General features: G+C 38.9%; 1 protein-coding gene across 2 annotated transcripts in view; it reads left to right on the forward strand.

The window, feature by feature from the left end:
- Nucleotides 1–17,112, forward strand: part of chrna8 (cholinergic receptor, nicotinic, alpha 8) — a 56,018-nt gene that overhangs the window by 37,438 nt on the left and 1,468 nt on the right. The window contains exons 4-8 of one of the 2 annotated variants that reach the window (XM_038714325.1): nt 690–799; nt 6,867–6,946; nt 7,715–7,882; nt 13,169–13,363; nt 14,162–14,248. In XM_038714325.1, coding sequence (XP_038570253.1) covers nt 690–799; nt 6,867–6,946; nt 7,715–7,882; nt 13,169–13,363; nt 14,162–14,248 — 640 coding nt within the window. Of the gene's footprint in view, nt 1–689; nt 800–6,866; nt 7,229–7,714; nt 7,883–13,168; nt 13,364–14,161; nt 14,249–17,112 lie in introns of those variants that run through there. The other variant, XM_038714324.1, reaches the window with a different exon arrangement.

The following is a 17,112-nucleotide window of genomic DNA, read 5'->3' on the forward strand; positions in this document are numbered from 1 at the left end:
TATAAACCAAAAACAGATTACAGTGAAGAGCCTTCAAGGTGCAATGTATAAGATATGGCCAGAATTGTAGTTTAAGTTTAAAACATATAATCATTAACAGAATGTGAAGAAGTAAGATGTTATAGCGTTACACAAGCTCTCTTAGTCTAATAAATAAACAAAATAAGCTCACAAAATGTATTGAAAGGAAATACCCCTACACCTATTTTCCTTATCAAACAGAAAAATAAAAATGTAGACATTCTGAATTCAAGTTTCTCTCTTTCACCAAACTGCCTTGTTATCTCATTGTAAAACACACTTTATCCAAACTGGACAGAAACAAAACAAAACTCACCAAATCTTTTGTGGTATTTCCACTGTTCCAACAATCACCAACTGTGGTTTGGTTGAAAGTAACCCTTAATTCAAAGAGTTAGATGTGAAAATATTCTGGCTCTACTCAGTTATCTAACAGGACCGCCAAATTAGCTGCATGGCTCACTGAGCTAATTAACAGTTACAACCTGATATTTGATGTGCTGCCCCCTATTTTTTGGAGTATGAATTCGACAGGTGGAGAGTCATCTCAGTTTTTATTATTCCTCACCTATTTAATCATTTGCTCACTTAACTTTTATTATCATAAGTTTTGTCCTCATCTCATCATCTGCTTTTCACATCTTCACTGTCGCTATTGTTTGTTTCAGTATTGGACGGACATTTACCTCTCATGGAACCCAGAGAACTACCCCGGGGTTCAGAACCTACGCTTCCCGTCCAATCTGGTATGGGTCCCAGATATCCTCCTCTACAACAGGTAGGGTGTACTCACAACCTTTTGCTGATCTGTCACCTAGTCTCGTCTTGCTTTGTCTCATTTTGTATCCTCTCCTATCTTCTTCCACTTAATACTACCCCAGTCAATTCTTTCACCAGCTACTTGAGTTGATTTTAAGTTTTTATTGATTAAAACTACATCACAGGTCTCTCAATACAATCTCTTGTGGCACCATCAGCACCGTGGTTAATCTGTCATTGCTCTTGCCATTTCATTCAATTGTGCATATGCTATCTGTTTGGACGCTTCTGGTCTTCTCTCTCTTTTCTTCCTCTATACTAATTTGCTTTCTGTAATACATGAACAGATAGTCTAGATTGCCTGGGCACAGTGGACAGAATTATTCCCCAGAGTAAATTTCACTCTTGGTTACAGCCTCGTTTAATGAGGTGATTGAGCCGTTTCCCTCTGGGAGGACATAAAACGTCTCCCAGGGGGCTTTGCATCTGTCGCCTGCAATGGGCAGTACGAATTAAGACTACTGAAAAAACTGCCAAATGTGAAATGCTGTTAGGAATGTCAAAGGGCTATTGTGAAGTATGACTAGTGTGTCCAACTTGACAAAAAGACAGAATTTAATCTAAATTATATTACATACATATTTTTGTTATGTATACAGTATAATATGTTAATTTCTTGTAGTCCTTTATTATAGACACCATCATATCATTTACAGTTTTTTCTCGATTGCTTAAACACATTTCTTGAAATTATTCCTCTTTTTCTCAAAACTCTAAACACAAATCCACAACTTCTCATCCAATTCCCCAAACATCCTATTTTCAGGTCAAAATAAGCTTTCCACTCCAAACCATTCAATCTTGTTGAAAAACCAAACTTTACCCTCAGACATTTCTCTTTAGATTTTTCTGGATCCATTGTTCCAAAACTGAATGAACTCACTTTGGCCCTTTTATCTATCTATTGAAGCTTCTGATTGGTGTGTTATCAATTTTGACTGTTTGTGTTTCCACCTGGGTAGCTGTGTGCTAATTGAGCTCAACCTGTGCTGATTGAGTGAACATTATCGAATGTCAGTGCTTTCTCAATGACCACACGGTGAAGGCAATGAGAGATGAAGGGATTTGTGTGTAGAGATTAGAGAAATGGGTGTGCTTTTTGAAAAATGGAGTCATGGTTTGGAAATTTTTAGTTCAAAAGCCTGTTGTAGTGTTAAAGCAATGGAGAAAAACTGTAATCATGTTTGCAGAGATCTTTCACTCACATATCAAACTCTTCAGGTCTTATTGTAAACACCTGACTGAGCTAATCTCTTTTCATAATTTTGTCAAAGAATAGGACTTTCATGGTAAATAATGGTACTTGCAAACAACTCAGTGGTTTCTTTGATTCATATGTCAGTCTAACTGAACCTCTTTCGTATTTGGCCTGCTCAGCCATTTTGGTTTTTATACTGTTTGGATGGAGAAGAGGCTGCTGTGCCTGTTTTACAATAATTAATTAGGTTGGTAGGTGTTTCTGAGATTGATATTCACAATGCGGTCTAGACCTGCTCAGTTTTTGAGAATGGTCCTTGGGATCAATGCCACTGAGCAACTTCATTTTCATTTTCCAGTGTCATTTGTGTTTCAGGCTTTTGTGCACATTAAAGGAATATATGTGGCACCAATTTTGTCCTCAAACACAAGCTGCTCTTAGACATAAATTACAGAGGGCTGCCTACATGGTAAACTAATAACATCCAGAACATTTACCCTCTTGCTAAACAGCTGTGACATACTGAAAAAACAACTATACCCAATGTGCCAATGTGGTACACCCAGTGGAATCACATGGCTTTGGCACATATGAGTGGTTTAGGTCTTATTCCTGTTCATTTGCTGAAAACTGGACTGTGATTGTGCAACAGTGTGTCCAGCAGGAGAGAAAAGACTGGACAAAATAAAATAAAAATATGCTTACTGTACTTGCACAGAAATTCTTTTCGCTGATGATTGTATTATTTACTTTTGTGCCTGCAACAATGAGATAAATCTATACAAAATCAGATGCTGTGCAGTCTGTCAGATTATTGGTATGGCTAGCATTCAGTTACAATACAGTTTCACACAGCAAACAAAGTGACAATTCTTACTTGAATGAGGACGTCCTAAACATAAATCATATTAATGTACAAGGGAATACCACTTGAGGAAATACCAAAGTGGTTTTTGTCTGGTACTCCTGTTTATGTGACTACTTTTTATATTGTTTCTGACTGTAAAAGGCACCGGGGGAGAAAGGTTGTGTGATTGCTAAACATTATTAAAACTCCAAGCTCCAGAGCTCCAAGAGAGGGTATTTATCAGGGGAGTAAGATGTTTTCCTTCTCATGCCTCCTTGGAACTCCCCTTGCCCCCCCAACCCCTCCCACACGCACACTGTTACTAAAGAATCACACTTGTTATGGAGGAAAGTAAACATGATACAAGTCAGAGTTTAAGTAGATTGATAGAACTGCTTTTTCAGCTCTACCTTCAAGGTGATTGTGGATTCCTTTATGGGATAGGGGGCATCTAACAGGGATTATACGAAGCATTAAGCAGCTTACGGTGGGGATCAGTGATCGCTATCGATAATGACAATATTTAGTCCTGACACAGATGCAGATTGAAACTGACATTCCTTATCCATGCAGTATAAATCATGACAATAAATCATTCATTTCTATTTTTATGATCAAGAAAGCAAGCAAGAGATTAAAACTATGAGATGAGATGAATTTTTACTGATGCCCATTTGGAAATTTGGTCATTGCAGTAGCAAAACTTCAGCAGGGATGAAGACAAAAAGTATAAGAAATATGAAACTTGTATATAAAGATAACAATTAAACTGTGAAGGACTTATCAAGTAATGAGGAATGAAGCAGAAAAAAGCAATGGTGAGCTTTTATATATACAAGCTTGGCAGATGCCCTTTTGGACAGTTTTTTGCATTTTTCCGGTGGTGTATGGCTTATCCTTCTCCAAGATGACAGCCCTTTCGTCCTACCTTCAAGTGGGGCTTTTTGTGTTCTGTCAGTCAGTCATGCAGCATGCTTTGGTGGGTTCTCTGCCGTGCTGTACCAGAGGTCACAAACTTCTGGCTGAGTGCTGCTATGTTGGAGTTTTCTCTTAGAGAGCTGTAGGGTCGACGTGACTACATGTTTTGGAGTGGAAGACTCTGATTGTTGTTTATGCCTATGCAACAAAAAGTAGTTCAAAGTATCTGATCTTCTTGGAGTCTCTGGGTGGGGTCCAGAAGTGGACACTGCCTGGGGATTTTATATACCTACCCCTTCTATAGACATATTTTTTGATTATAAGCTGGTTTGTACAGCAACACTTTAGGTGAAATATCAATGACTGAATATCAATGGCTAAGAATGTGCAAAGTTGTCCATTTTCATGAATCCACTGTACGAGATGCAGGGTAGTCTGTTTCTTCAGTCCACAGCCTGGGGTAGTCTTTAGTGAGACAGTTTGGACATAAAGAGCTGTAAAGCCTGACTGGTGAAGGATCTAAAAGGTAGACATCTGTATATATTGTATGTTCCCTGTGTCAGCTGTTCAGATGAATAATATAAGAACCATTTGTCCACTCTCAGGCATGATTTTGAATATTTCACCATCTACAGACACTTGGGCTGGGACAAAAAGGGGCAGAGTTTTCTGCTTTCATTGTGTTTTTTACATAAATAATGTAAGCCATCTCACTGTAGAGCTGCTTTCTTTACATGTAGAGATAGGTTTTAGTGAATCTACACAGTAAAAATCTGTCTTTCCTTACTTTTGCCGCTTATCCTGATGACTATATTTTAACACAAACTCTAACGATGTTTTCACAGGCATGAAATGTCAATGTTTGTGATGCCAATTCATTGAGCCAGTGGATATTGAAGCAGTATATTCTGTACTATAAAAGAATCGGGGGAAAAAAATGAAAGGCTATTTGCCTAAAATATTTGTTTTTCAGGAATTCTACTGCACACTAACACAGTATATCCAATTTTTTCGTGGTTTAGCAGGTTATTTAGCAAGTGAATGGCAAGCCTTTTTGTCATATGTGTCTTTTGGTTTTTCATTCAACGGCTCACATGTAAAAAGGTTAAATTGTTGAAGAATCCGCAAAGGCAAAAGGACTCCACTGGTATTTAATGCCTTCATCATGCCTTTACCTTGTCCAAGAACTCTCCTGTCTCATTTTCACGAAACAGTATTAAAAAAAATCTCATCCAGACATTTGTTGGACCTTAATTTAAAAAAATCACTATTATAGTAACCATATCCTGCATTAGTGTTCTGATAGATGACCTTAGGAAAGAGAAAGTGTATGACTGTTTTTATGCTACCCAATTAATGTAGACTCTATGTTAGGTAGCTGTATTACAAATATTATTACAAGGCTAAATGCTAATTTAGCTAATTTATTCTCTGCAGTGGATAAGATCAAGTACGGCTATTCCAGAGTATTCTCGCTGCTTCTTAGTTGTTCCACCCTCTGCCAAGTGGAAAGAGTGATTAGATTTAGATTATTGATGTAGCTTCTATAAATCTGCATTGGGTAAAGCCTTGTTCTGTTATATGTCTCCTGGGCTCAGTCCCGCCGCACTTTGCGAAAATTTATGTTCACCTGTCCAACAAAAAGCTTTCAGGAAGAATTTCAGCATCACCCTCACTTTCTCCAACTGCTTCCCGTCTCATACTGCAAGTGGTAGAAATATACTAATGGACAAAACATAGATGGTAGTATGAGTCATGCTTTTGTCTGGTTTTGGATGAACACTGATGTATTCTTCAAAATGAGGTGCCTTCAGTTCTATTTAATTCATTTTATCTATGGGGTCACATCAAACTAAAAGATATGATGAGTTGGTATCATAGGAAGCCTTTCACTGCTTCATTACTTCTGTCATGGAGGTCATGTTTTTTAGTCCTTTTGTCGGTTTGTTTTTGTCTACCATGCTAGCAGCTATGTAAGGCTGTACTTACGCACAGCTGTGCTTTGAGCTACTTAATGCTACATGCTCACAATAACAGTGCTAACATACTGATGTTTTCCATGTTCACCATCTTAGTTTAGCATGTTAGCATGCTAATAATTGCTAATTAGCAATAAACACAAAGTAAGGGGCTGATGGAAATGCCATTAGTTTTGCAGTTATGTGGTCATAAACCAAAGTATTGGACACATTCAATTTTAATTAAATTCATAGAGGAAAGATTAGCGATCAACAGAGTTATTATAATTCATCCTGAGGGGACCATGCATGTCTGTAGGAATCCATTCAATAGTTGTCAATATTTTTGAACTCAAAACCACAAGAAGAAAAGTCAGGGGATTACCAAAGTTAGTCTGGACAAACTTTTGTAGCAATGCATTCAATAGCTGTTGAGATATTTCAGTCTGGACCAAAGTGGTGAATTGACAGACTGACTTGGCATCCCTAGAGCCACGTCAGTTCCCCAGAAAACTCCTGTAAAAGGTATTCAATTAGCCAGGACTGAATTTAATTTCCTGGTTCCATGCTTCTTTTTGTTGCAATGAATGCAGAGAGAGAAATTTTATCTAGCAAAAAAGAGTCCCCAACATTTGTAATTATAGTGTAAGAATGGCTGATCTCATGTGTTCGTTTTCCTCTCTGAAAGAAAATTTCAGATGTTGTATTGTTCTTGTGAGTTTTGTTCTTGTGTGAAATTTGTAATTTTCTGATTGTGATGTCTGCACTTTGGTTTTTGAGTATACATAATCACTGTCTGTTTGAAGGACGTCTCAGTGGTGGACACCCTTGTTTGTTTAAGATGATCAGTATAATTAAACACCGGTCTGGTCTTGTCTGTCTGGATCTACAATAATCCCCCTCGTCTCTATGTCTCTCTGTCACCTTCATTTTCACTTGCAGTGTATTATCGGTTCTGTTTGTACCATTGTACTTAACTCACAGTCACCTTTATAAGCTCTGGCCCTTTTATTCCCCTTTGGCTTCCCATTTTCCTTGTCTTGGGGGCTTTTTCTTTGAATGCTTCACTACTGTTTATAAATGATCTACTCTTCTCTCCCTGTAGCGCCGATGAGAGGTTTGATGCAACATTCCATACTAATGTGCTGGTAAATGCAACAGGATCCTGCCAGTATATCCCACCAGGTGATTCACTGTGTTACATATTATGTTTCACTAATAACCAAGTTTCAACTTCATTTCATCAACTATATCTTGTCACTGTATTACCATTTATGGTTGTTCTTACAGCATCCTTAACATCATAAGCATGTTGTCACATCAAAACTGTTCGGATCATCATCGTCATCTATGGAAACATTAACTCGATCCTTGTCATAAACATGATCACTGTCATCATCATCCTCCTCATTATCACCCAATTCACAGACGAGCCTCCACCTTCCCCATGGTTTTAGCGATTTGCAGGTGGGTGTAAAGACATCTAAGTGTCGAGGTTTAAGCCAGGCCAAATTTTGAAGAAAAGTGCAAGGTGTTTAGACACCAAGGTTTCATAGAACCACAATATTTCAATGTGTCTGTTATTGGAGGAACTGCCACAAGTTGAACACTAAACAACAGTTACATGCAACCTATACGTCTAAAAACTTAGCATGATGATTAATTATTAGTTTTTGTAAATGAAAATGCATACATCAATATTTACATCTTTCTCTTCATTTTATTAATTGATACAACTTGTTCCTATTTTTTGCTTTGAAATATGATTTTTAGTAACTGAAAATAAAAGGTATTTTGGTGTATAATTTGACATTAAATTACACTTGATCTTTTTAATTAATTAATTTATCAATAGAACCTACACTTCTGTAGATTCCTCTGTGATATATCACAGTATGTGTGAACATTTATGCCTGAGGGTTGTGCGCACATATTCCTCCTGACTCTCTCCAGGCATCCTGAAGAGTACCTGCTACATCGATGTACGGTGGTTCCCATTCGATGTGCAGAAGTGTGACCTGAAGTTTGGTTCCTGGACCCACAATGGTTGGCTCCTGGACCTCCAGATGATGGACGTGGACATTTCTACCTACATACCCAATGGGGAATGGGATCTCGTAGGTAAGAAGAAAAACAGACATGCACACTAAGACAGATTCAGGTGCATAATACCAGTAAAACAAAATATAAGGAAATCAAAGACTTGACCTTCCTACAGTTTCTGTCGGGTGATTACAAAACATGTCTACTTAAATTGTTTCCTCAAAATGAATTATTTTCTGAAAGGGTTAACATAAGTTCTTTGTTTAACGGCATTTAACAGCAATGCAATGTTGTGTATCTCAAAATATTTTGGTGAACATTTGGTACAGATAAATCTGAATCACCAAGTACAAAAATGAATGTCTAAGATTTTACATGGTGACATACGAGGGATAAAGATGAGGCAACAGAGCTTATATGATGATTGACTGGAAGCACTCCCAATATTTGTAGAATATGTTTGAGCGGCATATTGTAAATTCCTTCAGGATCAGCATCTGGACGATTCAGAATGACATGTCATATCATATTCCAGGGGAGTTAGATAACCAGTTAGTATTTCACAGCTCTGACAGCAGGTGTTTCAGCGATGTCGGCTTCTTTGTAAGATGCCGTTCTCACTTGACAGTTTCCTGCCCATCAGTCCTGGTTGAAGAGTCTGGAGAATACTGCTGCTGTTGAGTTCAGCTGTATCCACACATCTTCTGGCTGATGAATTCTTGAACTCTTACACCATTTATTTGATTACGGTATACTGTATATATTTATTTTAGGGCTGTCCCCGACAAAGTATTTACATAGTCGAATCCGAATCGTCAAGTCCTGCCTACACACGATAGCTCTGCTTTAACCTTTAGAAGCTGCAGAGCTGCAATCTCTATTCATTCAACTTACACTGTAAATTTCCAGCTAAGCTGAGGATTTTTGAAGACCCTTTTTTCTCTCTCTCTCTCTCTCTTGTCTGTCATTCACCGGTCTTGTGCAGAGTTTTGCGTGCATACCGTGCTGCCAACAACTGTAGGCACTTTGCGGTTCCTCGCGCGTCTATTTCAAGTAACCGGCTATTTAATAATGATAAATAACAAACAAAATATTCTTTGTATGGTTTATCAACGATGATAAATTATCCGAAAGTCCCGCGAGGTGCAGACACCTCGGCACAACACCAGTGAAGCTGGAGCTCGGCCTCTTCAGCGTTGTGTGTGTTCCTCTTCTGCCACTGCACACATACACGCTACGCCTACACATGCGCACTGAAGAGCCAGGGTTAGGGTAATTTTGGATTTATTTACGCACTTTAAAAACATTTATTGAAAGTTTAATTCTTTTTACATGTTTATTTACAGAATTAAACGTTGAAATGTATATTGTAATAGGCTGTATATTAACTTATTCAGGCCAGATTGAAATTTGCAAAGAAGTACAGAGATGAGCCGCAAAAGTTCTGGAACACAATCTTATGGACCGATAAGACCAAGATGAATCTCATGATCTGAAGCATACAAGCTCATCTGTGAAGCATGGTGGAGGTGATGTCATGGCTTTGGCGTGCATGGCTGCTTCTGGAACAGGCTCATTAATATCTATTGACGATGTAACTGATGATGGTAGCAGCAGAATCAATTCGGAAGTGGACAGAAACATTTTGTCTGTCAATTTACAGAGAAATGCATTGAAACTAATCGGGAGGAAGTTTATCATGCAGCAGGACAATGACCCAAAGCACACTGCCAACAAATCAAAGGACTTCATCAGGGGGAAAAAATGGAAGGTTTTAGACTGGCCAAGTCAATCAGCTGACCTTAACCCAATAGAGCATGCATTTCACCTCCTTAAGAGGAGACTGAAGGGAGAAACACCCCGAAACAAACAAGAAGTGAAAGAAGCTGCGGTAAAAGCCTGGAATAGCATTACAAATGAAGAATGCAGCAGTTTGGTGATGTCGATGGGTCGCAAGCATGAGGCAGTTATTTCAAGCAAGGGTTTTGCCACCAAATATTAAATGTTATTCACTTTAAGATTATTTGTTCCTTAACTTTTGCTCACCTAAGAATGCTGTGGTCTAATACAATTGGTGAGTTGTTTAACACATCTAGATTTTATTCACAATACCAGGAAATGAGAGATGAAATTCTGAACTCTTGTCTCATAATCATCTTTTGATCTTAAACCCAAATGTCTTCAGTGAACAACAAAAACAAAGGAATTTGCCTTACCGTTCCAATACTTCTGGAGGGGACTGTAGTTAGACATTTTGGAAAAGTCACTGCTTTGGTGAAATAAAAACAATAAAACACACCTTGTTGTTTTTACATTTTGATTTTTGTGCAAATTAAACAAACAAGGTACAACATGTTAGAGCTTTAGACTAGGCTCATTTTGTTACCTTGGATAGAGGGGGCATAGCTGTTTCCCCCAGTTTCCAGTCGTTATTCTAAGCTAAGCTAATGTCTCCTGGCTCCAGCTTTGAAGTGAGTACGCCCTATGTGTCAAGCTATTCCTTTAAGAGCTTTATAAAACCAGATTTTCGTCTCGGAGGCTCATTTTATCCTTATTTGTTTCTTTCTGAGTTTCTCTAACTCTGTCCACACTACCTCTCTGTTTGTCAGTCTCTTGCAAAGACACAAACAAAGAGATACATGATCAGGTTAAAGATAAGATAAGAAAGCATACTGGTTCCTTTCCTCTGTTCATTTTGTTTCTTTTTCTTCTCTCGTGTTTGTGTTATGATTTCTCCCCTCTGCCATGTGGAAATGAAGAACTCACATCACCTCTAACCCAAGCTTGGGTATTAGTCAGAGTCCAGCAGAATAATTCACATTCACACACATAGACAGATTTACACACAAAGTGAGCCAGCTGAGTGTACCCAGCTGGCTTGGAGAATGGAGGAGGGGGGCAATGGTGTGTGGGGTGACAGCTGGCACAGGGATGGTTCACTTAATTCAGACACAGCCAGGCGGCAAGCTGGCCCAGAACACACACTGTCCTGGTGCCTCAGAACATACCCATGCTCATGCCAGCTTACACACACATACACACTTTTACACACACACACACACACACACACACAAAGTATGCATCTGCAGGTCTGCAATCCATCAAATTAATAGATGCTAACAAAGGCTATTTCTCTTTAGCATTCAGGTGACAAAGTTTAAATGAAATGAAATTTAATCCGTGCAATTAATTTAAACTGAATTTCTCTAAGAATGCCCCCCCCACACACACACACAAACTGTGGGCCGAAATCATCATCTCACCCCAAAATGAGCTGCATATTTTGAATATGTGGCTGATTGCATTGTACCCAGGCTTCACTTAGAATCACTAAACACTTAAATGTATGAATGATTCATACGGCCGGACAATGATGGTCAAACCATAATCAAATTGAGGGCCCTTCAGGTTAATCTTTACTCAACACTGATTGTTGACTGTGAGCAACAAGTGTCTCTCCTTCCATCTGTCTCTCACACACACACACACACACACACACACACACACACCGACACACACAGCATTCCCAGATTTTTTTAAATTTTCAATTAAGGTGAAAAGATAACACTACTGTAGTCCACTTTGAAGTGATTGTAAAGATGAAACCTATCAAAGTCACGTTTACTAATCATCTTGCTACACAATGGCTCTCATAATCACAAATGTACACAAAGTGTTGTGGACTTATTAAACTCTGGCTAGACCAAGATGAAATTGTTTTCTGTTGTTGATCTGATGTACAAGGCAGATTTTTTGTGTAAAAGTAAATATGCCGGCAAGACAGATATGGACACGGCGATGAGCATTAGGGATTAATGAATGATTTATGACTGTATAGTCGGGTAATTTCATGTTCACACAAAATTTGAAGGTTGTAAAGTTCAGATTTGAATGTACATTACGCCTGTTCTGTAGCACAAAAGGATTTTGATATACTTATTGACAGATCTTAGACACTGTCCAAATCTGATCCTGAAGGATAGGGTCAAATTTTTTCAAATCTATCTCAAAGGGAAACTACTGATTTTACGTATCATAGGCTGTTTCCAGGTCTTGGGGAGTACTACTGCATATGCATAAAAATGTATGAAGCCATTTGTGGCAACAGAGGGAGAAATCTGAAAATTTATCTTAAGTGATAAATGCATTGATTTTGATTATTTCTTTTTAAAAGCTGTCCATCGTGAGTCCGACAACATTTCAGGAGTGCAATGCTAAATTGGTACTCTTTTAAAACAATACGCTCATGCACTATTATGTACACTGAAAGAGTTTTTGGTTGCTGTATTTGTTCCATTTGTCTCCATTGGCTGTAAAGAGATGTAAAGTGTAAAGTTCAGCTGAAGTTAATATGAGACTTCAGCAGTCAGTCTTTTCAGTATCAAATTTCATCTTTGTGGTAAAAAGTTTATAACTTTAAATCTAAGGCTGCTGAGGCATCGCGTTAGTTTTAATCTTATTGTATTGAAAAAGTAATAATTTGTAGAATGTATTTTACACAGAACTGTGGATTTTGCACCACAGCATCACTTATTGTGGTTTCACTGAACAAGTCCAGCAGTGACAGATCCAGTAAGAATGAAGAGTTTATGAGCAACAACTGCCTGTCAGATTCAGATGTGTTTTATAACTCAAAACACTTGACTTTAGACCTCTGTCTGTTTAGGTAACAAACCACAGCAACCTGTGCTCTATAGTGTCTAGGCTATAGTGATTAGATTGGCTGAAATATGTTGTTATAAACAAGGTGAAACATTGCTTTATGTAAAAGATTACATCATGACATCGTTGTATTATGCACAGTATTAATTTAGGCAAGAGGGTACTTGCTTACCACAAATATGTTCAGGGTCAAATCCTAATCTTCCTAAAATCTACTATACCGGTGCTTGGTTAAGGAGAGTCTCACCTTCAGATACAGAACTTGTTTAGCTTTTGGTATATACATATATATATATATATACAAATGATTTGGGAGATACCAGAATGCTTAATCCACTGTCCTGAATATAATGAAATCACATGTTTGCTTGTAGTAAAAAGGTAAGTACCTTGCTTAAAGGCACATTGACAGTGGGACAGGGGAGCATGTATCATCTAATTGTCTCACTGACTCAAATGGTATTTATTATATTATATATATATATATAAGGATTTTTAAATGGATTCTGTCTGCTAAGCACACTCTTGAACTCTTTAAAATGTCATTAATATTTAAATCAGTAGCCACAGCTGCACATTAACAGCTTGTTTTACAAGTTCTTATTGTTATTATTCAGCCATGCAGAACTGAAACTGGACCTTTATAGTTCTGTGTATTTGACCTCCAGTTGCTTCTTTCCCACCTCTTCATTGCTCCCCCAGGTGTGCCAGCTAAGCGTAATGAGCTGTACTACGACTGCTGTAAGGAGCCCTACCCCGATGTGACGTTCACAGTCACCATGCGTCGCAGGACACTTTACTACGGCCTCAACCTGCTCATCCCCTGCGTGCTCATCTCTGGTCTGGCCCTGCTGGTCTTCCTGCTCCCTGCTGACTCAGGAGAGAAGATTTCACTGGGTACAGGGCAGGACACACACATCAGCACACGCAGGCCATCCCTGCGCGCGGGCGCGCCCACACACACACACACACACACACACACACACACCCTTGTACTTGTATAGTTGTGAGGACCCTCATTGACATAATGCGTTCTCTGGACCCTTCCCCTACCTGTGACCTAAACCTAACTCTACCCTATCCCAAAAAACAAAGCCCTTTGAAGATGTGAAGACTGGCCAAAAATGTCCTCACGTTGTTGGTTAAATCTTGCAGCTCACTATGTAGGAAGTACAAAGAAACACACACACACACACACAGAGGGACAATGATTCATGATTATAATCATACATGAAGACAAAAATGTATCTCCCTCCCCGCCTTGGTGATCTCAGCCCACCAGGTCCCGACGCTGTTGCTAACCCATTCATTTGTCATTGCTCTATGCTAATTCTGACATTATGGCTGTGAATTAGCATTTGTGTTGGATTTTATTCATTAGCAGATGAAAAAAATGTTCCATTATAAACACAGCAAAGATAATCACCAGGACCTGAAAATGCCAGCCTGTTTCAAAATGCCATTCAGTGAGACAGGGTCGGTGTAAATATATAACTGCCAGTATTCCCTCGAGGGCAGAAAAGTGAGTGACTATTCCAAAATAAATTCACAGCTGTTTCCACCTATTTTGAAACGACCAGCAGCATTTATTTTGAGTACTCTAAAGTTGCAATTTAAGAGAAAAACAGACTGTGATGAAAGAATTTAACCCATGTCCTGTTTCTGCTCACTTCTCTGTCTACTGTCTTTCTGCAGGCATCACAGTGCTGCTGTCTCTAACAGTGTTCATGTTACTGGTAGCAGAGATCATGCCTGCCACTTCAGACTCTGTTCCTCTGATTGGTAAGATACTTTTCTGCTCTAATTATTGCTCAGTTTGAGGATTTTCTGACTTTAAAAAGGATGAAAAAGAAAGCACAATAAAGATGCATCACAAAATGATCAAGGGCTTATCTCCCAAACAGTTAGCTATGCTATAGACATTTGCTCATAATAATGGGTAAGGCACATTCAAAAGTTAGAGGATATGAAGTCAGGTATAAACACGTTGGTAAGGTACATATGTGTATATATATATATATATATATATACATATATACCTTACCAATGTGTATATATATACTGTATGTGTGTGTTTGTGTGTGTGTGTGTATATGTATGTATGTCAAAAGCTCACTAATTAATTCAACTTGTTTTTTAATTGGTTTTATATTGAACAATAATACAAAACAATAAAAAGGTTTATGTGTCAATTTTTGAGCTTAAGAATTTCTAGTAGGCGTCTTATCTTTGAGGCTAGCTGTTTCCAGTCTTCATGCTAAGCTAAACTCCTGGCTCCAGCTTCATATTGAATGGACAGCTGTGAAGGTGTGTTCAGACAAATAGCAACATATTTTCGCCTTAAATCATTTGGGCGAATTTGACTGGACAGAAGGCTTGTTCAAGGACGAGAGGAGTTTGTTGTGTACATAGAGGGACTGCAAGCATGTTTTTGTTACTCCAACTCAACTCTGACTCGTGTTTCCTCCGTTGTCTTCCTGCAACAACTTGGCTTTTGTGAGATTTCAGAGCGTGAATTGTCCTGTTTCTTGTTAAAAACAAGGAGTCTCACCGGGAGTCACTCATAGGTATCCTGTCTATGATGTTGTCAGACACCTCGTGTAACAGTCTGACCCTGTCAGTGGCAAAAAGTTTATGTTGCAGTCAGTTCATGGCTGCCAGCTAAAGCCATCTACTATCTTGTATTCTATTAGTAGGGTGTTATTTTTGTTATCGAACTAAGATTATTTTTGACGTATCACAGTTTTTAACCATCAATTTGAATTTTCAGTGTATTGCAGATGAAGAATCTTGCATATTTATTTCTTGTAACAAATAGGAATGCAACATAGGCAGTGACCAACATAGGTGGTGGTAAATGAAGAACTGTTTGGGAGCCGGATGAGCCGGCTCTCGGGAAAGGAACAGAGCCATATCCAACGAAGGTTAAAATGAAGGGCAACTGGACTTGAGATACCAACGATGGTCGTTCAGTCTTGGCCACAGGTAGTCTCAACGACTGTAACGACTGTCGTCACAGCAACAAGGAACACTAACGAACCAGCGGTATCGATGACCCGGGCCAACGACCCCACTGAGGTTAAATAGCTGAGTTTCCCTGCCAGTCAGTCAGAACTGAAGAAGTCCTTTGGATAAGGGACGAAACGTCTTCCAGTAGCTTCAACCAAGTCCAGTTGCCCTTCATTTTAACCTTCGTTGGATAACTATGACCTGGATGACTGAGAATCTTCATAGACATCGAACAGAGCCATAAGATCTGACTCCCTTCAAAGAGCTGTAATTCCCATCACTAGCTGTATATGTTTGTGTTCAGCTCAGCCACTGACTGGTGAACTCACCTTGGGTGGCCAGGAGGCAAAGTGTTCACAGATCACAGGATTGACGGTTCAGTCCCCACCTCCTCCTGTCCACATGTCAGTGTGTCTTTGGGCAAGACACTGAACCCAAATTGTTCACTGATGGTTGGCCATCATAGCTATTGGAGGCTTGGTGTGTTAGTCTGCGCGTGTAGGGGTGGAAAACAACCTTGTAAAGCACTTTGGATAAAAGGGTAAAATGTAGCCATTTCACCAGAGACTCTAGATCGGTCTGTTGTTTCTCTCCTTTTTCTTCTCTTCTTTCTACACTTATGAAACATAAAGCCCCAGGATAAGCAAAACTATTTCTTGCAAGTTGATATATTTTCAGCATCTTTCCATTTACTTTGTATGCAATTGTGCTGCATATATTTCAGTCTGATCTGTCTGTACAGTTGATCGACTCATTGGCAAGATATTCACACTTCATACAGTAGTCACAGTATGTGGAGGAAAATTTTCATGTCACCGACTGACCAATATGTTTTGGCTGAGAGGGGGAGGGGCTGGGCGTGGGAGGTTGCTGATTATTCTCAGTGTAGCAGACAAACAGAGTTGCCTTGTATAAGACCACACTGATGCAGATCAGAAGAGACAAGGCAGCCGGCTATCACATGGGAGGGGAGGCTTCAGAGGGAGATGCTGCTCGGTATCATTTGGCAGCTCAGTGATGTAAAACAAAGCTATTGGCAAACTCGCCTTTATTAGAGTAGACATATTAACACATAACAGATGAAGCAGAACTGATAGATTGAAAAAAGCTCCACAGTGTGCACTATGATATCATACTTTGACATGAAAATTTATGAGGAATAATTTGATTGGTCCACATTTCTGTTCTGATATCATATCCAGATCCAAAAGAAAACTGACATGTCATGTTTGTGTGTGTATTAGGGTGTGTGTGGACGGAGTTGCGTGCTTGCCTACATGCATATGTTATGCATTTTCATGTCTATGTGACTTCAAAAGCTTGCAAGCGTGTATGTGTTTTGGTTGGTTTGTAAATTAGGAAATAAAATGTTACAGTCATCCTCCTACGAGCACCTGTGGTGTTATGACCTATGGTTTGTTGACAGGGATAAACTCCCCACTGACTCACCAACAAACTGACTGACTTGGCAACAGTCCTGCCAACATACTATACTTACCTCTCATGTTTCTTATTGTATGTAGATACATAAGCTTTAAATTCACTCTAAACTGGTTCATTCCAGATAACTGGCTAATCTCTCTCTTTGTTTAACCGTATTAATTGTTCTCTATCCCAAATTAAAATAGTTGTGCTTT

The sequence above is a fragment of the Micropterus salmoides genome, unplaced genomic scaffold (genome assembly GCF_014851395.1).
Source record: "Micropterus salmoides isolate LMB-PRFRI ecotype aquatic unplaced genomic scaffold, ASM1485139v1 Ms_hic_scaffold_12, whole genome shotgun sequence".
Classification (NCBI taxonomy): Eukaryota; Metazoa; Chordata; class Actinopteri; order Centrarchiformes; family Centrarchidae; genus Micropterus; species Micropterus salmoides.